This window comes from Sciurus carolinensis, chromosome 1, assembly GCF_902686445.1.
Source record: "Sciurus carolinensis chromosome 1, mSciCar1.2, whole genome shotgun sequence".
NCBI lineage: Eukaryota > Metazoa > Chordata > Mammalia > Rodentia > Sciuridae > Sciurus > Sciurus carolinensis.
This window is the reverse complement of record NC_062213.1, coordinates 151451399-151479196: the sequence shown is the minus strand read 5'-3', so window position 1 is coordinate 151479196 and position 27798 is coordinate 151451399. Positions and strand designations below refer to the sequence as shown.

Genomic DNA, 27798 nt, shown 5'->3' with positions numbered 1-27798 from the left:
GCATTGGGTCTTAGTCTACAATTAACGAGAATTCAAGTTGCACATTTGGCGACTTGGGTCATTGTTTTCCTAACTAATCTTCATATTATCACTTGGGTCTTTCGACAGCGTCCTCAGGACAAAGGGTGGTCAGTCAGGGGCACCGGGTGCAGTAACAGCAGGTTGTTGGTGTGATCTGTTTACTGGTTACTCAGTTTCAACACCTAGTTAGCCTTTCTTCGTGTCTTGGACGAACTTCCGACCTGAGGTCACACAACTAAGGTTGGTTCACAGAAGCCAGCATGGCAGCTTCCCCAGGGCCGGAATTCAGGAATGTCACCCGCAGGGACCAACACCCCGCAGACCCACAGGCGCGGTTCACCTCACTTTCTGCACCGGGAGGGCGGTGACCGAGACACTCCAGGCAACGCCTCTGCTGCCAGCCAATGGGGAGCGGGGACTGCGTCGGGGCGTTCGCTCATTAGGCGGTGCTGGCTCCGCCCCCAGGTGCTCGCGTGCTAGGAAAGTCTAATCCCTCGCTGGAGCTGGGCTTTTGTGCACCAGGGTTAGCTCAGCTGTGTACTTGATCACTCTGTCGCTTCATTTCTTCTGGTTCTCTCCAGTCCCGACGCCCGGTTTCCTGGTCAGATTTTTCTCACTTACCCCACTTTCTCCTTCACAGTTCAGCATGCAGAAAAAAGACGCCTCCCCGCAGGGTTTCCTGCCTAGCTTCCAACATTTTGCCACGCAGGCCATCCATGCCGGCCAGGAACCGGAGCAATGGAATTTCCAGGATGTGGTGCCCCCCATCTCACTGTCCACCACGTTCAAGCAAGTGGCACCCGGCCAGCACTTGGTGAGCTGGGACTGTCTGGGGGCGGTACAGGCAGAGCTGGGCGGCAAAAATGAGATTGCTTTTAAATTTAAAAAGTGTTTCTATTCTGCAGTCCTTGTAGTAAGCTTTGTGTTAGTTGGTCCAGGGATCATTTTTTTTTTTGTTTGTTTTTTAAATAAATAGGACTGGAAGGAGCAGTTTGTCCAATTTGCCATGTAGATTTGAATAGAAATTCATTTGATTTTGACAAATTTTCAGCTCGAAAATGAGGTTTGAATAACCAACAGCAAAAAATTTAAAGATACGGTAAGGAGTCAGCTTTAAAAAATTATGGATCTAGCCAGACGCGGTAGTGCGCGCCTGTAATCGCTGCTACTCAGGAGGCAGAGGCAAGAGGATGGCAAGTTTGAGGCCAGCTCCAGCAATTTAGTGAGACCCTGTCTGAAAAGAAAAATAAATAAATGAATAAATAAAATAAAGGACTGGGGATGTAACTCAGTGATAGAGCAGCCCTAGTATCAATCCCCAGTTCTGGGGGGGGGGGGGGGGGGAAATCAGGGGCCCAATAAATCATGTAGCATTAAGAATATCCCTAAAAGCTGTATTCAGCTATTACCTTCTATGGGTCAAATACATACTTATATCATGTGTATTACATATAGTGAATCCTCTAATCCTAACAACCACTCTAGTCTAAATTCTCATTTTTCTGATAAAATAGCTGAGATTTAGGGATAGTGAGCAACTAGCATAAGGCTCATAAGAGGTAGAGCTGGGATTCTAAGTGCTCTGGAATCCCTCTTAGTTGCTGGGCTACCTTGTACTATATTCTAACAATACTAGTAATAATATAACTCATTGCATCATTTAAACAGTACGGCTTAGTGATTAAGAGCACAATCATATACTCAAATGACATAGGTTTGTGTTCTGACATCACCTCTTCTGAGCTGGGTAACCTTGAGGAAGTTATTTAACCTATCCACTCCTCAGGTTAATCCTGTTATAAATGGAGATACTAATAGTACCTACACATAAACTGTTAATGTTTGTGAAGCTGTATACTACACAGTAATTACTCAGTTGTATTTTGATTCATGTGTTTGCATTTGCATTGTTTTTATTTTTTCATCACAACAACCAAGTCAGAGGGCTGTACAGGCATTGTGTGCTTTTTATAGAAAAGGAATTGATCCAGCCTCATACATAAATGACTTAGAGAACTCTATGTTAATTACATATCCTATTTACTTTTGGTGGCATACTAGATGTATCCTGTAGTATTTAGAAATTGCTGAAGTTCAAAAGAAAATAGTTGAATAAACTTTGAAGGTTCCCAAGCCTGAATTACACTTTGAAAACCACTTTCATGTGATACATTAGACAAGAAAAGTTCTGTGTGGTAGAGTTCTAAAGGCACTTAGAACTGGTTTAGGATACTACAAGCAGTTGTATTTTGATCAAAATGTGTATACAACTTCTCTTCCAAGATGTGGTTTGTTCCTTATATAGGTTTACTGCAAGTGACTGCTTGGGCTTTGGAACCTAGTACAAAAGTTAATCATTCAGGTATATTAATAATTAAATGTTCTCAGAAAGCAAATAGGGATAGTATATCCATAAGATTGCTTTATGTCTTTAAAACAGTTAAGAGCACTGAAGGAAATTTGGAGAGCAGAATGAGAAGCATCTGATTCTTTAGTTACATTTGAAAAGCCATTGAATGGGTGAGGCAATTTGCCCCTAGAATATGCCTCTTTCCCCCACAAAGGAAAATATTTGAATACTAATGAAAGTGTGGGTCTCCTTTTTTTTTTTTTTTTTTTTTTTTTTTTTTTTAATCTGAGGGGTACAGCTGCTGGTGATTATAGAGGTGTGATTACATCTTGGAGCTCCACAAAATATATTTGTTTGGCTTATTAAAAACAAGGAAACAACAGTTAAACTTTAAAAAATGATTATTGCTAGTACTGTAAGCTCCTGAGTCAGAAGCAAAGGTGTGAAGAGTGGTCTTTTTTTGTTACATGCTATATGAGCTGGGTAAAAAAAAAAAAAAAAAAATCATAGGTTTCTTAATCAATTTTCACATTCTAGGTTTGAATTCTGGTTTTGATGCTTCTTAGGTCTTATAATATTTGACACTTTCGTCAAAGCAGGTCCTGAGGATTAAATAAAATAACCAGAAGGAGATGGATTCTGTGGCACCATATGTGCAAAAGGAGCATTATGCAAATTTTTAACAGTATTGTGTGGAGATGCTTTGCCAAGAATTATTACCTATATTTGGAATTACTCTTGCAGAACCAAGATCTGAACTCTGAGCACTTATAGAATCTATTTATACCTTCTTGTTTTTTGATAATTACAACTTGTCTCACATTTATTTATTTATTTAATTTCATACTAGGGATCAAACCTGGGGCCTCTCACATACTAGGCAAATGGTCTACCACTGAGCTATATCCCCAACTCTTTTTATTTTATTTTGAGACAGGGTCTTGCTAAGTTCTTCAGGCTGGCCTCAAAATTGTGATCCTCCTACCTCAGCCTCCTGAGCAACTGGGATTATAGGCATGTGCCACTGTGCCTGGTTCATTGCTTATATCTTAGAAAATGTAAAACAGGTTAGAATTAATACTGTAATACAGGTTTACTTGGCTCATGTAATTCATTTTCCTCATGAGTTCAGATTAATAAAGAAGGTGGGTCTAACATAATAATATTACTAATATTAAAAACTGACCCCCCACATTGCCACTTACCATGTTAATATGTGCCAGGAAACATGCTGTGGGCACCTATCTTATTTTATTCTCACAACAATTTTGTGAACTGAATATCCTAACTCCCCCCCACCCCCAATTTATACTGAATCCTGGAAATGTTACCTATTAACACCCAGTTTATGAGTGGCAGATGCTTAATTCTAACCCAGTGTGACCATCTTCAGAGCCTCTTCACACCCACCGTGACACTGTAATACTTCTGTCCAATGTCAAGACATCTTAACTAAATAATAGACAGTCATAATGGTAGGTTGAACCCATAGTTGTGGAGATATCTCTATTAGGCCCCAATAATAAACTTAGAACTCTTTGGATGAACTCTTATTTCTTTACTTCAGGGTTTTGAATACAGCCGCGCTGGAAATCCCACAAGGAAGTGCTTGGAAAAAGCAGTGGCAGCACTGGATGGGGCCAAGTACAGTAAGTAACTTGCATTTCACAGCAGTCTAGAATCCTTTAAAAATGTCTCAAAGAAATCACAGAGACCCAGAAGATAGAACTGGAAGGAAATAAAGATTTGCTTGTTCAAAACTCTTGTCTTACTAAGACTTTGAATTCTTTGTCTAAGGGGTCTCAGTTAATCTAATATGCATATGTGTAACCATCAGGTAATATGTAGAGGCAAATGCCAGCAGTTTTGGTTAGTATTCATGTGAATACATTCTTCATCTGAAGAGTCAGTATAAGTAGATAAAAATTAAATTTATAACTCTACCTATGAGAAGATAAGCTTTCCTATATTCTGGTTCATTTATCTGACAACTTGTATTTGAGAATAGCACCAAGGTATATTTGCAATAGCCAATAACTCTTTATATATATATATATTTTTTTTTTTTTTTCAGGTATAGATGAACCTTTATTTTATTCACTTATTTATATGTGGTGCTGAGAATCAAAAGTGCCTCACACATGCCTCACACTTGCTAGGCAAGTGCTCTACCACTGAGCCACAATCCCAGCCAGCAATAGCCCATAACTCTTGGAAATATGCTCTTAGACACTTGGAATTACCTCCCTGAGATTTATTTTTTTTTCCCATGAGGCGAGTGGATTACTGTTAAATCATCTTTGTATTCTTCATATAAATTATAATAAAAAAGAACAGAATAGTGAATAGAAAATAAGTGTCTTATGTATCTGTCATTGTTAAATTTATTAGACAGATCTCTGAGAGTTTTGTTAAAATATTAGCTGAATTACATATTCATAAATTAATGAATGAGCTGGGCGTGGTGGCATATGCCTGTAATCCCAGTGGCTTGGGAGGCTGAGACATGAGGATTTCAAGTTCAAAGCCAGGCTTGGCAACTTGCCAAGGCCCTAAGCAACTCAGTGAGACCCTGTCTCTAAATAAAATATAAAATAGAGCCAGAGATGTGGCTCAGTGGTTGAGTGCCCCTGAGTTCAATTCCAATACCCAAAATAAATAAGTAAATAAATAAATAAATAAATAATTAAATTAATCATATCTAGTTCTAGTTCTAAATTAATCATAACTAGCTCTAGTTCTCAAGTTTGAAATTTTAGTTTGATTTTATAAACTAATTGGCTAAAGGCCTTTTGTCTCAGATTTCCTTTTTTTTTTTTTTTTTTTTTTTTTTTTTTGGTACTGGGGATTGAACCTCATAACTGAACCATATCCCCAGCCCTTTTTAATATTTTATTTAGAGATAGGGTCTCACTGAGTTGCTTAAGGCCTCACTAAATTGCTGAGGCTGGCCTTGAACTCTTGATCTTCTTGCTTCAGCTTTCTAAACTGCTGGAATTACAGGCATGAACCACCACGCCCAGCTATCTCAGATTTTTATGAAGAATTATTTCCTTCAAACACTTCTTAGAAATGTTATAATCAATTTAGAATTGATGTAAGACAAAAGTATCTCCCTGCATATTATATACATAAACATATAAATTCCATGTGCTTCTAAATATCTGAATGTGACTCCTAAAATATTACCATTTTATCTATAATATGTCTATTTAATTTATGTATACGTTCCATATAACTTATCTGTTTATACATGGATTTATATGTAATTTAAAAGACATTTTGTTCTTGAAATAGGAAGGGGGATTTGTTATGGCATTAATCAGGGGACCTCTGGTGATTCAGTGATCGTGGCTGACTACATTTCAGCAGAGAGAAGCACGTAGAGTAATGCAAGTAAATACTGTAGGTGTTTTTTAAACCTGTAATCTGCCTTTTCAGCTTATGCTAACTTGATTTGTTTAAGGTTTGGCCTTTGCTTCGGGTTTAGCAGCCACTTTGACTATTACTCATCTTTTAAAAGCGGGAGACCAAATTATTTGCATGGATGATGTGTATGGAGGTAGGTAACCCTATGGTGTCACCTAATAATAAGAAATTATTTAATAATATAACAATATAATTTGCTAAAATGTGTGATATAATATGAGATTGTTTAATAAAAATTATATTTAAGCTGCTAGAATGAGGATGTATGACTTTATCAACTTTCAGGCATATTGTAATCTAGAAAAGATTTTTTTTTTCCCACATTTTTTTTTTTTTACTGGTGCATGATAGTGATACATATTGATAGGATTTGCTGTTACATTTTGTACATGCACACAATGCACAATATAACAATATAATTTGGCCAATATCACTGCTCAACATTTCCCCCTTCCCTCCCACCTCCTACCCCCTGGTGCCTTTTCTCTGATGATCTTCCTTTGATTTTTAGGAGACCCACTCCAACCTTTCTTTTCCTTTTTCCTCTTTAGCTTCTGTATATGAGAGAAAACATACAACCCCTGGGCTTCTGAGTTTGACTTATTTCGCTTAAATGATGATCTTTAGTTTCATCCATATTCCTGAAATGCCATAATTTCATTTTTCTTTATGGATGGATAAAACTCCATCGTGTATGTATAACATATTTTCCCTATTTATTCATTTGTTGATGAATGCTAGGCTGGTTCCATAACTTGGCTACTGTGAGTTGCACTGCTGTAAACACTGATGTGACTGTATCACTTTAGTAAGCTGATTTTAGTTCTTTCAGATAAAAACCAAGGAGTGGGTTAGCTGGATCATATGGTGGTTCCATGTCTTTTGAGGAAACTCCATACTGATTTCTGTAGTGGTTGTACAAATTACAGTCCCACCAACAGTGTGAAAAATGTTCCTTTTTCTTTACATCCTCTCCAGCATTTATTATTATTTGCATTTTTGATGAGTACCATTCTGACTGGTATGAGATGAAATCTCAGTGTAGTTTTGATTTTCATTTCCCTAACTGCTAAATGATGTTGAACATTTTTTCATGTATTTGTTGGCCATTTGTATTTCTTCTTTTGAATGTCTGTTTAATTCATTTGCCCATTTATTAATTGGGTTATTTGAGTTTTTTTTGGTGTAAAGTTTTTTGAGTTCTTTATATAATATATTCTAGATATTAATCCTCTGTCAAAAAAGTATCTAGCAAAAATTTTCTCCTATTCTGTGTATACTCTCTTCACATTCCTAATTTTGCCTTTTCTGTGCAAAAGATAATGTTTATAGAGAGAGTGTTCTAGCATTATTTAATTTTTTTTACCTGCAATGAAAGTGAACTATAACCCAGGTCACTTTGAAGAATTCAACTCTACCCATCCCTCTCCCCTTTTATTTTCTTTTGGATTTAGGGAATTTTTTGAAAAATCTTTTGATATCTATGGACCTCTTTTATCAAAAAATGTTTTTAAAACTTCACCCAGTGTTTAGCATTTACTTTGGAGTCTCACAGATCAACACCTTGTAGCCCATGCTTAGAATGGGTCATTCCCAAGGGCTTTCATGTTCACTGTTCAAGTGGTTCAGGGTGTGGGAAGAAGACAGGCTTGTTCTTGCATTTAACCAAGACTGATTTTTATGTTAAAAACAGCAGCAAAGAATTTTTTACATGTGCATATAGTTCCAAATGCTTCTAAATATTTAAAGTATCTTCTAGAATATTATCATTTTATCTACCTCTAGTTGAACAAAAAGTTACATTTCTGAGTTCTTTGAAGTAAGGGACTTGCCCTGAGTAATCATTTTATCTTTCAGAAATTTGCACAGTACTTTGTGTTTAATTTGGGTCCTTATAATAGTTTAGTTTAGTTAGTCAGTCTATATGGCATTAAAATACATTATCTTTGATCATATTTTTCCTTTTTTTTTTGGTTGACTATCAGTTATATCACCTTTTTCTTAAAATTTTGCATATGTAACAAATCAAATCCAGAACAGTGTTTATGAAATAAATTATTCTAAATTGAATGATTTATCTTCTTGAACTACCAAAATCTAGTTTGCCTTAATTTAAAAAAATTTATCTATTAAAGCTTTTAGAATCACATAACAAAAATATTGAGAAACTACAAAGAATAGTAACTAGTTATTTTCTATTACTAAACTATAACCAGACTGAAAATTTATTTTGAACATTTTATTGACCTTGGTTCATTTCTTTTAGATTTGAGTACTAAGAAGAAATTGTTACAAAAGATATTGATGTTTTAGGGACAATGTCACTTAATGTTTGAACAGTAGAGATTGGGTATTTTGAGAAATATATTTTGAACATTTTCTGCCTCATACCCCTTGTTGTGGATATCAAGTATATTTTATCTGACTTCTGAACCTCCAAAGTCCAAGCTTAATATTCTGTGCTATATTGGGTTGCCAAAATACTTACCTAACATTGCTTTTTTATTGGTGACTGAAAGTTCATTAATTTTTTAAAGTGATTATACCTGTAAAAAACAAGCATTTTTTCATATAATGCTCTTCCCATTTTTCTCATTCTCTCCTGCCTCAGGTACGAACAGATATTTCAGGAAGGTGGCTGCTGAATTTGGATTAAAGATTTCTTTTGTTGATTGTACCAAAACCAAATTGCTAGAGGCAGCAATTACACCAGAAACCAAGGTAACTTAGCTAGTTTTCAGTTTTGTCTGTTTTCTCTGTGATGTCCTGTTCTTAACATTTCAGTTTAGTAGAGAATATGATTTAAATCTGAATTAAAATTTTTTTTCAAACTGGGGTCCTTTATTTCAATAATTTTTTTGAAAGTAAAGCTAATATATTTGTACAGTGAATTAAAATTTTATTAGAAGACAATAGAAACATCAAAAAAATTAACATAGGCTGGCATCTCCCAGGCATTGTGGCCTAATGATTAGGAATTCATAAACAATTCTAGAGTGGAATTCTAATTCTGATTCTGTATCATAGTTGGTGTATTATTTCAAGAAAATTATTTATCAAAAATCTGTTTCTTCATTTGTAAAATAGAGATAATTGTATCTGCTTTATAGCAAGGTAGTTGTAAAAATTAAACGAGATAATGCACATGAAATGCTTGGTAATAGTACCTGGATATGTGGTAATTATTAAAATTTTTCTGTGTGTGAGCTGGGGAAGTAACACAATGATAGAACAGTTTCCTACCATGTGTGAGGCCCTGAGTTACATTTTCAACACTGCAAGAAAAAAAAAATATGCAAGAGAATACAGTGCTTAAAAGAATTACCAAGGTAAGTATTGGTAACAAGTCATCACAAAGATTGGATTATAAGAAAAGGAGCTTGCCAAACCATAAACCCTTAAGCACTGGTTTTCAGGGCTTTCAGTGGTTTTCAGGGCTCTAAATGATACTTGCTGCAAATAATAAAAGTAGAGAATGGGTCACAAGCAATCTTTAGCCTCCATCCTGGGAAGCTTGTGTGCTACCGGAAGGTGTTTTGTGCCTGAATGAATGGCAGATGTGATATTCTTTCTTGGGACCTCATTTATATTCTGTGTGAATAAAAGAAGGACCAGTGTCCTTTATAATAAGTCAGCCTTTTTCAACATTTTTACTAAGGATTAAAAGGTTAGAATTGGACCCAAGATCATGTGGCATTTGATGCTAAAAAATGAAAATCTTTTTCATACAAATAATTTCTTTGTTGTTTAACACAGGAGTTTAGCTTTTAGCTTTTTGAGGCTTGTTTTCAAAGGAACTTGTGTTTCATCTTATTGGAGAGAAAAGACATTTAAGGAGCTGGTTCAGTCTAAGAGAGGAAAGCAAGTTATGAGTATATTCAGTTTCATTCACAGCTATGTATAATGACTTTTTACTGACTTGAATTAATACATTTTCCCCTCTGAAATATCAGACTTGTCATTTGAAGTAGAATTTTAAAGCCCACGTAAAACCTAATTTGTATTTGTTTACTTATTTTTCATTTTTAGTTGTCTTTTAATTATCTGAAGGAATAAAAAATTCTTACCCAGAAATCATCTTTATAGATATTCAAATAAATGAAGATTTTTATAGAATATGCATTAATTACTTTACATTTTCTGTAGGGAAGTTTCAGAGTAGAAAGTCTATTAAACCAGATCTTTACCTCATTTGTATAGATAATAAAAAAGAATCAGTCTTTAAAAAAAATGGACAATATAATTCTACACAGTTGCACCTTGTTTAACACATAGAATTGGCTTCTTTTCTTTCGTCTTTTCCTTGACTATCAAGTATCTATTATATGCCTGAATTATGGCAGGTTTGGGGATATCCAGATAAATATATTGCCTTTCTTAAGTGAGCTGTGACCAGGTTTTCTGTTGTGACTGTCATCGTTCTCCTTCAGTCTGAAGTCCATGCTGATCTTCTAGTCTTAGGCACTTATTTGGTATAGTTTCTAGTGTGTATGGTATTATTTAAGTATTAAAGATATTTTGGCATTGCAGGCATAATTCTTGTTAATGAAAATTCTAGGATGTATTTTTTTTCTTTCTTTTGCAGTACTAGGGATTGAACTCAGGGCCTTGCATGTGTTGAGAAAGCACTAAGCTATATCCCCAGTCCTTTTTATTTTATTTTGAGATAGGATCTTGCTATGTTGGCCAGTTTGGTCTCAAACTTGAGATCTTCCTGCCTCAGTCTCTCAAGGAGCTGGGATTATAGTTCACTATGCTTGGCTCTAGAATGTATTTTTACCAAATCTGTTACTTATTATTGAGAACAAAATTTATAGACCCTGAACTATGTCTTTGGAATAATTCTCCTTCTCATGGAAAATAACTGTAATAATTAACAGTATTTTTTCTGCTTAGATGTACATTATCTCGTTCAATCTTTACACCAACTCTATAAGGTTAAGATAGAGGGAGAGGGTAAGTTACTTAGCTCTAGCCTTTCAAAAATTGTAGGAGAGGCTGAGATTCAGATTTGAGCCTTCCAACTTCATTGTCCATGTGTTTCCATTATCTAATGTAGACTCCTCAATTGTTATATGAGATATATGTTTGGGTACTATATATTTTTTTTTACAAATTATTGTTATTTACCAAATTATTTTAGCTGGTTTGGATTGAAACCCCCACAAACCCTAATTTGAAGCTGATTGACATTGAAGCCTGTGCACATACTGTCCATAAGCATGGAGACATTATTTTGGTCGTGGATAACACTTTTATGTCAGCATATTTCCAGGTAAATGAAAATAAATATTTTGGGCCTGATAAGTAGATCACCTAGATATCTATAGTTAGCAACGGGAAGGAATAGTTGACATTAAAATCATTGTCGAATTCATGAAATCTAATTGCAGTTATTGATTAGGCAGAAATTAAATTTGGATCTTTTCTGCCATTAGTTAATATCTGTTCAAACTTTATATTATACCTGTGTTTTTAAAGAACTGTCTCAGAGCTTTCTGGGTCTCTTAGGATGGGTAAACTCTGTTTTTGCAATGCTGGGGAATGAACCAGGGCCTCATGCATGCTAGGCAATAGTTCTAGCACTGAGCTATGTTCCCAGCCCAAGATATGTTAAATAAAAAGAAAAGCTATACCTAGTGACATCTCAGTATGTTACTCTTCTCCCTATCTTTCTCATTTTTCTTTCCTCAGCATCATATAGATTATGCCTATCCCTGTGTATCTTTAACTTACTTGTGTTAAAAATTTCTACTTTATCTGTTTTATGTTATAAGTTTTATAGTGCTCCTGTCTTAGTCCGTTTGGGCTGCTATAACAAAATACTGTACCAGATGACTTGTAAACAGAAATTTATTTCTCATAGTTCTGGAGGCCAGGAAGTCCGAAGAGCAAGGCACCAGCACATTCAGTGTATGATGAAGGCCCACTTTCTTGTATCCATCCCCACAGGGCCAAAGAACTAGACAGCTCTCAAATCACCTTCCATAGCCTCCTTCCCTAATACCATCATGTTGGTGATTAGGTTTCAGCACAGTACTTTTGTGGGAATGCAAACATTCAGACCATAGCAACTCCTTTTAAATTATCTTTTCCCCCTGCTTATCCCTCTTCATTTATCTTTTCTTCAGCACAATCCTTCATAAATCCTCCATTCCTCCCCATTTTTCTCTGGCCTCCTGCCTTGTTCTTTCTCTTCTATTTTATTATTTTTGGTACAACATCTTGGGGTCTCTCTGCCTGCCTTCTCCCCACATGTTCTCCCTCCCTTTCCTCTGAGTACCTATTTCCTGTTCTTGTAACAAGTGACCTTCTCCTTGTTCTTCTCTTCCTGCTTGCACCTTATTGTACTTCGTACACTCCCTGTAGTTCTTTATCTTTTAGACTTCCTGAAACCCCAGATCATTTTCTACAGCTGCTCAGTTAGGCAGTTGTTTATAAGTTCCCACTGTCAATGACATTTTCCACTGTCTGTTTTCATCCCTGCAATTGACTTGGACTGCTACCTCCCTGTGACTGGCTAGCTGCCTGAACTGTTTGCATAAACCTGTTATTCACTGTTTTATTTGAAGTCACTACTGTATTTTATTTTTCTTTCCCAAAACATACTTCCTGGCTGCATTGCATTCAGATAGATTCATGGGTCTTCTACCCTTGGCTCAGGATATATCTCTGGCTGCCTCAGGTAAACAATTGGTTTCTAAGTGAAAATCTCTTGGCATCATGTGTCACAGGTGATTTTCAGTCTTGGATTAGTTTATCCCAACACATATGCCTCTTACAGTAGGCAAGTTAATACAGCCTGGAATCACTTTAGCTAAGTCATGGCATGTCCTCTGTATTCCCAAAGAGATTGCATAAATTTTTTTAGCCTGACCCTGCCCAAGTTACTCATGAGGCCTGGCCCTCTTTCTCCTATTACTAATCATCAGAATAAGTCCAGTTTTTCTACCTTTCTGAAGGCCACATCACATTCCTCATGTCAAGGAGTGGCATTTGCTTCATTGCAACTTGGAGTGATTATAGAATTTGTCAGAATTTCACCATCTTGAGGTAGCCACATACACTGGTGTCATAAAGTAAATCTCCTTCTGAAAAGGTCCTCTTACTGTCTTACCTTCACAAAAACTGAGTAGGTTCTCTTTCTTCTTTGCTTTTTGTCTTTTGGATATCCTGTAAGTTTCAAATAAATCAAAATGAACATTGGTGTGAAGTTTCAGAATAGCACCTCTGGAGTCAGGCAGTCTCCCTATGAGTCCTGGCTCTACTATTTTTTTTAATCTAGATAATCAATTTTTTCTTAGTCCTTTTTCCTCGTAAGTTCAATGAGATCCATAATGATACTGATTTTGTTGAGTCAGGTAAAGTATTTTGTACAGCATTTCACTGGGTTATATAATGAATTTAGCATGGTTCTTGGCACATAATGAGATCAATAGATCTTAGGCATTTGTTTTTATTTTTCCTTCTCTGTTGGCCATGATGATCGCAGAATGTCAGTGCTAGAAGAGAACTTAACATCATCTTTGATCCCAGCATTCTACAGATGAGCAAATTCAAGTACAGAATGTTTTGAGTGATACCTTGAATCCTTTTTTTCAATCACTTTAAAATGAAAAAGTCCCATAACTAACCATAATGATACCTCCCAAACATCAAACAACTCTAGTGAGGTCAAAACACATGCATACGCTTTTACGTTAAAGAAAATGTACATGGAAAGGTGTTGATAATGTATTTGTATGGTAGTAAGTTCATTATAATTTTAACTATAAAAAAAGACATTTAAGACTAAATGATTAATTTGTATCCAACCTAGCCACATGAAAATTCAAAGAAATTTCTTTATAAGTGACTTTCTATTTGGCAAAACTGGTATAATAAAAGAATAATTAGGAATCAAGATCATGACAAAGTAAGTGTCAATAACCACAGCATATCTCACAAGGTTTTACTGGTTAAAAATCTAACTAGATTAGTTCATATTTACTTGATATAAAAATTGCTGAATTCCTATCTAAACTATTTTATGTGTTTAATGAGTCATAAAATGTCAATGTCTGTACTATAAGTAATAAATTTAAGGGCTAGTCAGCAACTGTTATGAAGAAACAGGCTGCCCTGAGTCTATCTGCTATTAGCAGGGAACTTATGCTTTCACATTCCATTCCATGTTTATTTGGTATGAATGAATCAAAGACAAGATATAATATCATAGATCCTAGAAAATTTTAAGGTATACATATTTTCACAAAGTTAGTACTGATTAGAATGAGACTGGGATTAACGACTGTAAATAGGACAATATGTTCAAATGGTTTCTCATTTAAAAAACCCTATACTTCCTGTTTCTTTCAGCGGCCTTTGGCTCTGGGAGCTGATATTTGTATGTATTCTGCAACAAAATATATGAATGGTAAGATAAGCAGATGACACTTGATTGTTCATTTTCAGTAGCAGATGAAAATAGCATCTCTGTTTTTTCTACTATTATGTAGGTTTTATCTGTGACTTCTGTAGAAAGTAAAAAAAAGTTTTGCTAAAATATAGGATTTCATTTATACAGACAAAACTATGCTTGTGATTCATGAGGAAAGGATTAAGATTTACTATATAAAATTATACTTTTATCCTGCTTGCAGATTGAAAATAAGTATTTTTATTTTATAGGACAAAACTCTGATAGTTTTTTTTAAGGAAAAATTATATTTTGGAAATTATAAAATAAAAAGTAGACATAAATTGTTTTTAATGTAAACTTTTTGGGTTTGTCTTAGGCCACAGTGATGTTGTAATGGGCTTAGTGTCTGTTAATTCTGAAGACCTCCATAATAGACTTCGTTTCTTGCAAAATGGTAAGTATTAAAAATCTTGAACTGGGCACTGTAGCACACGCCTGTCATTCCAGCGACTTGGGAGGCTGAGGTAGGAGGATCTCGAGTTCAAATCCAGCCTCAGCAATTTAGAGAGACCCTAAGCAACTCAGTGAGACCCTGTCACTAATAAAATATAAAAACAGAACTGGGAATGTGGCTTGGTGGTTAAGTAGCCCTGGGTTCAATATCTGGTACCAAAAAAAAAAAAAAAAAAAAAAAGACTGACTTTCCTTGTAAGCTATTAGTGACTATGTTTGATATTTGTTTGCATTTCCATGAAATGTTGTAAAACATTTAGAAAAAATTCTGATTGTTAGAGGAAAGTAGAAAAAATGGGATTATAAAAATACTATAGTTATGGTATAGTATGACTTTATAACATGATACAAGGAATGAGTTTTGTTATTTTCATAGCTGTGTTAATTTTAATCATAATTTTTTAAAGCGCAAGTGAATTTTAGTTTCAAGAGCTAATGGATTTTATTTTCTTTAAAAAAAAAAACAAAAGAAAATAGTTGAAATGTTGGATTTCATGTTTTACTCCTTTTATATAGAATTCCTTTTATATGGAATGGTGGTTAATTTTAAATAATATTCATGTATACACTTATAGTTTTCAACAGATAGGTCTAAACCCCAATTCCTGTTGAATAGTATTTAGTATATCTCAAGTATGGATGAGGGTTTAACCATGTTAGTTTGAGAGATGCATATATAATTAGGAATAAAATTGCCCTTCTAGGAAATAGGCAAAAGGGGGCACTGAAGAGAGAAGCCAAGTAATTTGATAAAATGGCCTTTTATTTGTAAAAAATAGGAGTGAGGTGTGTAATCTGTAGGCATATGATATCATAGGCTGTTTTATATGAAGCCTAAAGAGGATATTGGTAGAATGTTCAGTAAAAATTACAGTTGAATCATTTTTTCTATATGTTGTAATAACTTTTCAAAGTAATGTAAGGGTAAACAATATACAGTATATCATGCTATTAAAATCACAGGAATTTATATTTTAAAAAGTTTATATTATTGTTTTTACTTAATTTATAGGATATTTATTTACCCTCTTGTATAAAGCACCTTTCTCTATATTTTATGTTTCATTGTCATGCTTCTGAATTTAATATAGCAATTTTCTGCCTAAAATGCAAAAATTGAGCTTCATAGCTAGCTTCTCAGATTCACTCTAATGAAAAGTAGGGAAAGAGAATTTTCTGGGCCCTACCCCACTTTCATGCTAATCTAAGTTGTGTTCATTTTAGCTCTTGGAGCAGTTCCGTCTCCTATGGACTGTTACCTCTGCAATCGAGGCCTGAAGACTCTGCAAATCCGAATGGAGAAGCATTTCAAAAATGGAATGGCTGTTGCCCAATTCCTAGAATCTAATCCCTGGGTAGAAAAAGTTATTTATCCTGGTATGTGAATCTGGTTTCTAAGCAGATATGTTTATGCTGGAACTAGCACCCTGTTTATGTAGCCCTTGTTTGTAAGTTAGGTCCATGCATATATTTTTGTGTTGTTTGTTTATTATTGAACACTGCCATGTCAGGCTCTGTGGTGGGTATGGTAGGGAGTTGACAGACATGACCTCTGGCCACTAGACGTAGTCTATTGATGCTTGGGTGTTAAGAAATTAGTCTTACATACTAGATGGTTCTGCTATGGTCTTTAGCTTTAGGGCTTGTGTGTACCTATTCCAAGATCACAATATTATACTTTTTTTCATTGATTTGTTCATAAACTTGGCAGGATAGTCTTCAGCACTAGCTCAGTTTAACTTTAATCTGATAGAGTTTTGTTCCACTCAGTCTTGATGCTTATGAACCAAAATTCCCCTGAGACTTTCTTACTTTTTTCCCCCTGAATTCCTTTACCCTTTTCAGCATCTAGAAAAGCTCATGTTGGATTGACACAATGTCATCTTTGAATTTATTTTACCAGATTTTAAACTGTGGTATTTTTTTTTTAATTTATTTTTATTGTAAACAAATGGGATACATTTGTTTATGTTTGTACATGGAGTAACAGCATACCATTTGCATATTCATACATTTACATAGAGTAATGATGTTTGATTCATTCCGTTATTTTTTTCCCTTCTCCCACCCCTCCCACTTCTCTTTTCCCTCTATATAGTCCCTCCTTCCTTCATTCTTGCCCCCCTCCCACCCCCCATTACGTGTCATCATCCGCTTATCAGTGAGATCATCCATCTTTTGGATTTTTGAGATTGGCTTATCTCACTTAACATGATAGTCTCCTATTTCATCCATTTGCCTGCAAATGCCATAATTTTGTTATTCTTTATAGCTGAGTAATATTCCATTCTATATATATACCACAGTTCCTTTATCCATTCATCAATTGAAGGGCATCTAGGTTGGTTCCACAGTCTGGCTATTGTGAATTGAGCAGCTATGAACATTGATGTGGCTGTATCTCTGTAGTATGCTGATTTTAAGTCCTTTGGGTATAGGCGAGGAGTGGGATAGCTGGGTCAAATGGTAGGTCCATTCCAAGTTTTCTAAGGAATCTCCACACTGATTTCCAGAGGGGCTGCACTAATTTGCAGCCCCACCAGCAATGTATGAGTGTACATTTTTCCCCACATCCTCTCCAACACCTATTGTTGCTTGTATTCTTGATGATCGCCATTCTAATTGGGGTGAGATGGAATCTTAGTGTAGTTTTGATTTGCATTTCTCTTATTACTAAAGATGGTGAACATTTTCTCATATGTTTGTTGATTGCTTGTGGATCTTCTGTGAAGTGTCTGTTCATTTCCTTAGCCCATTTGTTGATTGGGTTATTTGTATTCTTGGTGTAGAGTTTTTTGAGTTCTTTATAGATTCTGGAAATTAGTGCTCTATCTGAAGTATGAGTGGCAAAGATATTCTCCCACTCTGTAGGTTCTGTCTTCGCATTGCTGATAGTTTCCTTTGCTGAGAGAAAGCTTTTTAGTTTGAATCTATCCCAGTTGTTGATTCTTGCTTTTCTTTCTTGTGCTATGGGAGTCCTGTTAAGGAAGTCTGATCCTAAGCCAACAAGGTGAAGATTTGGACCTACTTTTTCTTTTATAAGATGCAGGGTCTCTGGTCTGATTTCAAGGTCCTTGATCCATTGTGAGTGGAGTTTTGTGCAGGGTGAGAGATAGGGGTTTATTTTCATTCTGTTGCATATGGATTTCCAGTTTTCCCAGCACCATTTGTTGAAGAGGCTATCTAAACTGTGGTATTGTTAAGTAAAGAGTTTCTATAAGATATTTTTGAGTCCTCTAGCAGTGTAGTCATGGGTATACAGGATAGTTCAGATTCTGTTCTCAAGGACAGATAGTCCAAAGTAGAAATATATATATGAGATGAAATGTCCCCTCAGTAGTTTTATAGAGAATGGTTGATGGTGTACATCTTGAATGAAAGGAGGGAGAAGAATTTTGTCCCCCAAAATGGGTAGCATTTTTTTAAAGGGCATGGAAAAGGTATTTCAGATTCAGTTGAAAAATGCTTTTACATTCCCAACTATGGTCCAGGATTTGTGCTAAGAAATGGGATCCAGTTATTAAAAAGAAATGGATTGGGGTTGGGGAGATAGCTCAGTTGTTAGAGTGCTTGCCTTGCAAGCATGAGGCCCTGGGTACGATCCCCAGCACTGCAAAAAAAAAAAAAAAAGAAATGGATTTGCCCTCATGGAGCTAGTTTGGTGGATAAGACAGATATTAAGCAAGAAATTGCAGAAGGATGTAATTACATAGGGGAGTCCAGTTTAAAGTGACAGTATGTACAAAGGTCCCGAGATGAAAGGGAGTTCGGTGCTGCTGGTGTGGAGAGGGCTGGTGTGACTAGAGCATAGGTAGGGCAGAAAGACGTATGTCAGTGCAAAGCTGGAGAGGTGGTTGGCGGCCAGAAGAGTAGTCAGATGTGAACATGGCATTAACGCTTATTTGCAGTTTACTAAGTGGACAGTGAAATTTTTTTCCCTTTGAAATTATGTTTGACTCTAAAATAAGACTTTTTATTATACCTTGTGATTACAGGTTTGCCCTCCCATCCGCAGCATGAGTTGGCAAAGCGTCAGTGCACAGGCTGCCCAGGGATGATCACCTTTATTATTAAGGGCACTCTTCAACATGCTGAGACTTTCCTCAAGAACCTAAAGGTAAACTTTCAAAGCACATTTTTAAATGGTGAGGTAAGACCTCCTTAGAGTAGATCCTTATCTCTCACTTTAGGTTTTGTACCTGAAGGTCACACCCAGAAGCCTCTTCATCATGAAATGCATAGGGTTGAAAATGATGTAGACAGTAGTCCAAAGTATCTTGATGTATTTCCTTAACTCTGCACACCCTACCATTAATTCAAGAGAGACAGAATAATCCCATGCATTGGTTTACATATGTACTTAAAAAGCAAACCCTTCTTCAAATGAAATATTCTGTGACAACTGCACAAAGGCTGTTCTGATGTCCCCTCACAAATGGCTTTCCAGAGCCTGTCCCTCCTAGACTGGAGGTAAGAGGATACCTAGGGTGAGGGAAGAAGAGGACTTTGTTTAATTTTCTCGAAGGCAGGAGGCTCTCAGGTGCCATGAGTGAGAGTCCTGTGCTTGCATGCACTGGACTTATCTTGACCTCATGGAGCCGACCTTGAGAGTTAAAGGCCACAGATCTATTGAATAGATTATAGCCAGATTAGTCAAAGTTCTCCAGAGGTCTCAAATCTGTCCATCTCTAAAATTAAAAGATAATTCAGATTTAATAGTTATGAGAGTGAAAATATTTGTAAAATTAAGCCAGGTATAGTGATTCTCTCTGGTAGTCCTGACTGTTCAGGAGGCCGAAGTGGGAAAATCACTGGAGCTCACAAGTTTCAGACTAACCTGGGCAATGTATTGAAACTCCATCTTCAAAAAAAAGAAGAAAGAAAAAGAAAAGAAAAAAATTGTAAAAATTCTATGACACTTTGACACTTAGTCCATTTTGTGTTGCTAAAACAAAATACTCGAAGCTATATATAAAGAAAAGAGGTTGATTTAGCTAACAGTTATGAAGGCTGAAAGTACAAATTGGATGGCCCCATGGATTTGACCTCTGGTGAGATCCTAGTGGCAGATGGTATTGTGTGTGGGAGTGAGAGATCACATAGCCAGATGGAAGCCAAAAAGCCATTCAGGGATCAGATTTGCTCTTATAATAATTTGCTTTTACAAGAACCAACTCAGAGAACTACCTGAGTTAGCAGTGCCCTCAGTGAGCTAACACCCTACCCCACTAGGCCCTACCTCTTAAAGTTCCCACTGACACACTGAGGACCAAGTTTCCAACAAGTGACTCTTTGGAGGACAAATCATGAACAAACCATTGTAAATGCTAAATCTGAGTTTTTCCCCTGCTCCAACAGGGAGTTAAATAAATGTATTTATTTAATAAGTGATACACCAGCAATGTACAAGTGTGCCTTTTCCCCACATCCACACCAACATCTATTATTTTTTGTTTTCTTGATAATAGCCATTCTAATTGGAGTAAGATGAAATCTTAGAGTTGTTTTAATTCGCATTTCTCTAATTACTAGAGATGTTGAACACTTATTTATTAATCACCTGTATATCTTCTTCTGTAAAGTGTCTGTCCAGTTCTTTGGCCCATTTATTGATTGAGTTCTTTGTAGTTTTGGTATAAAGTTTTGTAAATTCTTTATAAATTTTGGAGATTAGTGCTGTATCTGAAGTGTGAGTGGAAAAGACTTTCTTCCACCCTGTGTGCAGTTGCAAATTGGTGCAGCCACTCTGGAAAGCAGTGTGGAGAATCCTCAGAAAACTTGGAATGGACCTGCCTTTTGACCCAGTTATCCCACTCCTCGGTTTATGCCCATACTACAGTAATGCAGCCACATCAATATTTATAGCACCTCAATTCACAATAGCTAGATTGTGGAACCATTCTAGATGCCCTTCAACAGATGAATGGATAAAGAAACTGTGGTATATATATATAAGTCATTGTTGAAGACTTTATTTTCATTTATTTCTCTAAGTTTCTTACCCAATATTTAGTTTATTTATAATCGCAACCATTCCCCATCACCCTTATACTAGGTCCATTTCATTAAAAACATTAACTGTTAGATTTTAGTATTTTTATTTTACTGGAAGATCTAAATTTATATTTGTTTTATTATAGTTATTTACTCTGGCTGAAAGCTTGGGAGGATATGAAAGTCTTGTTGAGCTTCCGTAAGTATATTTTTGGTTTTCTCCCTATTTAATTTCATTTAATTTTAGTGTTTGAGACATAGTTTGACGATGTTGCCCAGGCTGATCTTAACTCCTGAACTCAAGTGATCCTCCCACCTCAACCTGGTATTACAGGCATGTGCCACTGAGACCAGCTCTCAGTATTCTAAATTTGAATCACCTTTAATAGTTTAATGGTTGTCTGGAAATGGAGTTTGACGCAATCAGGGATATAATTAAGGATATTTAACAGTAAGAGTTATATAGCACTAACCAATTAGAATGAACTATACCTTGGTCAGGATGGAGACCCTGACAAAATCTCATGGTAAGCTACTTATTAGTGAGCTGTGTCCTCCCGGATGATGCTTCCTTCACTGTTCTGCCTGAAAGAGATTCCAGCCGTCATTTTACTCTAGGATTACTGACCTCTGACCCAGGGCCACCTATTCTACCCCACCTGCCTTGGAAGGGAGTTTGGAGACTTTGTCCTGGAAAAGTGTTATCAAGGATCCTTGGGAAACAGAATGTGTTTGTGGTGAAACTCCTCCACACCCTTGTTTGTCAGAGAAGAGCCTGACAAATCTGTTTCTTTTCTCTTCTCTGTAGGGTAAACCTTTAATGGCTCCATGTAGTCTGCAAGATATATCCAAACTCTGACCTGGTATTCCAGGCCTGTCGGTATCTGAACAGATCGGTCCATCTATTTCAGCAAAGTACCTGAGGATTTTAGAATAGGAAGTAGACTCAGATTGTACAGTCCAACAGCTTAGGAAACAAAGATCCACTAAGGTTAGCTAATTAGCTAATTTACTCAAATGTCACATAGGAATATGTTGACAACTTCACTTTTGAGGCTTTGCATCAAAAATAGTGAGGGGAGATAGAAGGAGCCTGCATCTGGATTTGAGATTTGTTTCCACCAGCTGCTTAACTATTAAGCTTCATTTTTTTTTTAATGCATGAAATAATTAAAGTATTAGTAAGAGATCAATAATTAAAGTATTGATTCTCATTTATTGATTACCTGTCCCACCAAGCATTTCTAAACCATATTTTACCTTTATTGTATGTTGCTGTGGCCAAATTTAATTATTACAAGCGTAAGTCAACATCGTTATTTAATAATTTTCAGCCATTCTCAATGCACATGGTTCATTTTTGTGTTTTAATCTTTATACATATTTGTGGGATAACTATGTCCTGGAAGCATTGTGTTGAGAAATGTCAGGGATTACCAAAGTTTAGACATATTTCCTGCCTTCTCCTGGTGGTTCACAGTTGCAGGAATAGTCAAAAAAGCTCAAATAATGATTTGAAATAATTTAGTTAACCCAACTTTTAGTAGCTTTTTAAGAAGATGCCTGCTAGGAAGTCTGAATGCACAAGAGGGCACACTCCACACATGAAACTGGTTTATTTTTCATTGTAATAAAATATGTATTACTTTAAGGCTCTCTTCTTAAAAATAGATGTCTCCTGATTTATTTAGGGATTTGGTTTAAAGTTACTTGGCCCACAGACACTGCAGCGTAGGCTACAACCCCATGCCAGTGGACGAAGTGAATTTAGGTCAGGGCTTGTCTCTTCTACCAGCCCATTCTGTGCCTCCCCACATTGCTGCAACTAGAGCAGCATTGCAATGAGGAAGTCAGGAAGTGGACGCATGGTGTGCTGGGTTGGTCTCCCAGCCTAGCAACACTATTAACTCTGGGACCTTAGTTCCTAGGGTTGCTATGAGAACATGATGGGAAAATCGCTAAGCTACTTGTCTTAGTTCATATTAAGTACCCAATAAATGTTAACAATTACTGTGAACTACTATTATTAGGCATCTACTACATTCTAGGTACTTAAAGATGCTGTTGATATTTTTTCACTTAATGTCTGTGACAGACTTTCAATCATAGGTCTTATATTCAGGTTTTATCCTTTTTTTTTTTTTTTTCAAAAATGAATTAGTATAAATACCTGCCTCATGGTAAGCACACAGTAAGTGCTATCTATTATTATTTCAGATGAAGAAATAAGCAGTGAGTATGGAGTCAAGCCAGTATTTGGAAACAATAAGATTCATACCCATGTTTATTGGTCTCTTGAGACATAAGTTCTTATTCTATGCCTACACTCCGTCTAAGGGATTAAGGACTTGCCAGGGCAGAGCATTTTAAGGATGATGTTTGTGTGTATACAGTTCATTAGAGTGAACTTTACTTACTCACAAGTATTTGTTTCCATGGGCCTGAACTGAGATAGGAGAAAGCAGCTTAGACACGGATTTTTCTGGTGTTGTTTAGGCAAGGGGAGGGTATCATTGACAACATATGTACTGGGACTGAGTAAGACTCCTAAGTCTCTTCTCTGTGGTACCTAATCCGCAGGAATTTCTCCATCCTGAACTCAGCAGTCCTTTTGTCTGTATTTGTTTGGTGTTCTCTGTGGAGTATTTTGTTTTGTGAATTGTCATAGTCTTTATCTCTTGCTTTGTTATCTCAGGTAAAGAAAATAACTCATTGTTCTTGGTTTCTAATTCTCCCTATAGTACCTGACACATAATAGGTGTGTGTACCTATACTTGTACCCAGGTTGATAATGATGGCGAGTTTCTAGTTAGTTTGAAATATTCTTCGAGGCATCTATGTGCTGGGTTGCATGTTGGAATTCCTGATGCTCAGTGGTTGCCTTTCCCTGATCTGCCTCAGAAGGGCCAGTTCTGGATTGATCTATTGATTGATCTGGAGGGAATGAATTCTTGCAGGCTCTTGTTTCAAGTAGCTTCTTAAAAGTAGCACTCTGGCCATAAGGTATGGGACTGGTGGTCAATATGCAAGCGACGAAACAGCTGAAAGGGAAATGAGGAAAACAACTCCATTTGCAATAGCCTCAAAAAAAAAAAAAAAAAAAAAAAAAACAAACAAACAAAAAAAAACTTGGGCATCAATCTAACCAAAGAAGTAAAAGATCTCTACAATGAAAATTACAAAACATTGAAGAAAGAAATTAAGAAAGACCTTAGAAGATGGAAAGATCTCCCATGTTCTTGGATAGGCAGAATTAATATTGTCAAAATGGCCATACTACCAAAAGTGCTATACAGATTCAGTGCAATTCCAATTAAAATCCCAATGATGTACCTTACAGAAATAGAGCAAGCAATCATGAAATTCATCTGGAAGAATAAGAAACCCAGAATAGCTAAAGCAATCCTTAGCAGGAAGAATGAAACAGGGGGGTATCACAATATCAGAAATTCAACTATACTACAAAGCAATAGTAACAAAAACGGCATGGTATTGGCACCAAAATAGACAGGTAGATCAATGGTACAGAATAGAGGACACGGACACAAACCCAAATAAATACAATTTTCTCATACTAGACAAAGGGGCCAAAAATATGCAATGGAGAAAAGATAGCCTCTTCAGCAAATGGTGCTGGGAAAACTGGAAATACATATGCAATAGAATGAAAATAAACCCCTATCTCTCACCCTGCACAAAAATCAACTCACAATGGATCAAGGACCTTGAAATCAGACCAGAGACCCTGCATCTTATAGAAGAAAAAGTAGGTCCAAATCTTCACCTTGTTGGCTTAAGTTCAGACTTCCTTAACAGGACTCCCATAGCACAAGAAAGAAAAGCAAGAATCAATAACTGGTACAGATTCAAACTAAAAAGCTTTCTCTCAGCAAAGGAAACTATCAGCAATGCGAAGAGAGAACCTACAGAGTGGGATAATATCTTTGCCACTCATACTTCAGATAGAGCACTAATTTCCAGAATCTATAAAGAACTCAAAAAACTCTACACCAAGAATACAAATAACCCAATCAACAAATGGGCTAAGGAAATGAACAGACACTTCACAGAAGATCTACAAGCAATCAACAAACATATGAAAAAATGTTTACCATCTTTAGTAATAAGAGAAGTGCAAATCAAAACTACCCTAAGATTCCATCTCCCCCCAATTAGAATGGCGATTATCAAGAATACAAGCAACAATAGGTGTTGGAGAGGATGTGGGGAAAAAGGTACACTCATACATTGCTGGTGGGACTGCAAATTAGTGCAGCCCCTCTGGAAATCATTGTGGAGATTCCTTAGAAAACTTGGAATGGACCTACCATTTGACCCAGCCATCCCACTCCTCGGCCTATACCCAAAGGACTTAAAATCAGCATACTGCAGAGATACAGCCACATCAATGTTCATAGCTGCTCAATTCACAATAGCCAGACTGTGGAACCAACCTAGATGCCCTTTAATTGATGAATGGATAAAGGAACTGTGGTATATATATAGAATGGAATATTACTCAGCTATAAAGAATAACAAAATTATGGCATTTGCAGGCAAATGGATGAAATAGGAGACTATCATGTTAAGTGAGATAAGCCAATCTCAAAAATCCAAAAGATGGATGATCTCACTGATAAGCAGATGATGACACGTAATGGGGAGTAGGAGGGGAGCAAGAATGGAGGAAGGAGGGACTAGAGGGAAAAGAGAAGTGAGAGGGGTGGGGGAAGGGAAAAAAATAACAGAATGAATCAAACATCATTACTCTATGTAAATGTATGATTACACAAATGGTATGCTGTTACTCCATGTACAAACAGAAACAACATGTATCCCATTTGTTTACAATAAAAAAAAAAAAAAAAAAAAAAGCACTCTGGCCATAAGGTGTGGGACTGGTGGTCAAAGCCTCATTCAGGCAATGTTCAAATCCGCAGGCTTTAGGCTAGCGTCTCCCTCCTACGTCGGTGTGCTTGATTAGTACTTTCAGTGTCTTGATTGTGTCTTATCAATGGTATAAACAGGATTCAAACATCTCACTTTTTACTTAAAATCCTGACCAGAAAAGGTAACTTTGGTAATTCTTTTTCTTCTTTTCTTTGCTGTGAAAAATTATGAGAGTATAAAAAATTTGATGTTTGGAACACAACAAATTTTGAAGGTAATTGCAATATATAAGACAGATAATATGGGCACTCTTGCCCCTCTCAGGAATGGCTGTGCCAGTAGTTCTGAGTCTTTCCTTTACCTTCTTTTTAAATTAAAATTCCTGCTTGCTTGTTAAAAAAAAAAAAAAAAAAAGACAGAAATGTGCCTGCACTGATACAATAAAGTGATCAAAATTTTTCTCATGTTTTCTTCCAGGGCAATCATGACCCATGCATCAGTGCCTAAGAATGACAGGGATACCCTTGGAATTAGTGACACACTGATTCGACTCTCTGTGGGCTTAGAGGATGAAAAAGACCTGCTCGAAGATCTAGATCAAGCTTTGAAGGCAGCAGTAAGTTTTACTTGAGAGAGAGAGAGGGGAGGGATGTGTGTGTGTGTGTGTGTGTGTGTGTGTGTGTGTGTGTGTGTGTGTGTGTGTGTGTGTGTGTTTAATCTTGGAGGGGTGGTCATTGTCTCCACCAAGAGTGGCCTCACTGAATTTTAAAGATTTCTCTCTTCCTGTAATACTTAGGGTGAATAAATGTGTGAGAAACTCAAAGTGTAGATTTAAAGGGTAATAGAATTCAGAAGAGATTTCTCAAGGAGATGAAGTCTTTACCTATAATTTTAATAATGTATTTTTCTTGTGTACTGTTAATGTAGCACCCTTCAAGTGGAAATTGCAACTAACATTCTGGAACTGCATTAGAGGCTGCTTGCTGAGAAGATCAAATCCTCTGAATAATTGAACACACCATTAATGAGCCTTCGCAGAATGTTCAAGTGAAAATTTTAAGGCACAGTATGATTTTTCACTGTAACCTTCTAGGGATCTTCCCTGTTAAAAGCCGTTTTCTATACATCTTATTGTAACTGACAGGCCAATTCTGTTAATACCTTTTGTTAATTTTGCTTTACACATACCTCTGAAGGAAATGAAATTTGTGCTGCTTTTGGGGATCATGTTCTTCTTTTCATAGCCTAAGATTTATTTTGATCATGTTTACAATATGATGGTTATTCACTTTTGATGTTTTGTGAAGATTAAGCATGATTTTTGCATATTGTTGAAAAGAACATTCCAAACAATGGTTTACATTTAATTGCCGTAGCCAAAAATTAAATACTTGAAAAGTCTACTGTGAAATTCTATTGATTTAAGGTTGTACTTCATTCTCCTTATTTTTTAAAAAATAAATCTAATTATCAAATCCCACTGTGATATTACTGTGTTATGTGACATTAACCCTGTATTCCTGGATCCTTTTAATCCCTGATGACGGTTCTGAATTTTTATAAACTTATTTGAACAAATATCATTTTTAAACTTTAGTGTTCTCAGGTTATAAATTCTGTGCATGAAAGTGGTAGGTTAAAGGCTGCTGTTACACTTTTTATATTTTCATGTGAAATAGTAATAAATTTATTGAACTAAAGAAAGATGTTTTAAAACAGTATCTTATAATTAAATGCAGAGTCAGCAAGTTATTGTTAATAAGCCATAAGTCAAACAATTAGATTTTTTTAAAAGATTATTTTTGTGCTGAAGGCTTTTAGTCTTGTCACTATTTGTTTCAGTTGATGGATAATAATAATAGTGCTGGGTAGGAGGAGAATACATAAAAACACACATTCTCACGGATTGTTTACATTCTGAATGACTGTGTAGACGGCATGGAAATTCAATCTCTAGTGGCAGCAGCAATTTGAGGCAGATGGTATCTGGCTGTGGTTTCTGGCACACCTGACTTCCTGCCACCTTAGGACCTTAGGGCTATGGAAATAAACAAAGACCAACCAATGAGAAAAACATCGGCATTTTTATTCAGGGCTTTTAAACCAGGAAGTCCATCATTATCACTTGTGTTTTGGCAGAGACTCAAAGGCATGCAGAAGTGTGAAAGTGCAAAAGAGGAGAGCTTGACAGTGCAAAAGA

At 36.2% G+C, this 27798-nt stretch overlaps 1 protein-coding gene across 1 annotated transcript; it reads left to right on the top strand.

Moving 5' to 3' along the window:
• The first annotated feature begins 526 nt into the window (after positions 1-526).
• Positions 527-27078, top strand: Cth (cystathionine gamma-lyase). The gene is made up of 12 exons (XM_047563886.1): positions 527-835; positions 3939-4020; positions 5838-5933; positions 8412-8521; positions 10944-11075; positions 14159-14216; positions 14578-14655; positions 15939-16091; positions 18710-18831; positions 20855-20907; positions 26076-26214; positions 26526-27078. The coding sequence occupies exons 1-12, from the start codon at positions 668-670 to the stop codon at positions 26550-26552; spliced, it is 1218 nt and encodes a 405-aa protein (XP_047419842.1). The 5' UTR covers positions 527-667; the 3' UTR covers positions 26553-27078.
• Positions 27079-27798: the final 720 nt, after the last annotated feature.

Bases quoted from the DNA above. Each gene is read 5' to 3' on its own strand.
- Cth (XM_047563886.1), top strand. From the start codon at position 668: ATGCAGAAAAAAGACGCCTCCCCGCAGGGTTTCCTGCCTAGCTTCCAA. The intron at 16,092-18,709 runs GTATGTGAATCT...TTGTGATTACAG, and splicing joins AGAAAAAGTTATTTATCCTG to GTTTGCCCTCCCATCCGCAG. The intron at 26,215-26,525 runs GTAAGTTTTACT...CTGTTAATGTAG, and splicing joins ATCAAGCTTTGAAGGCAGCA to CACCCTTCAAGTGGAAATTG.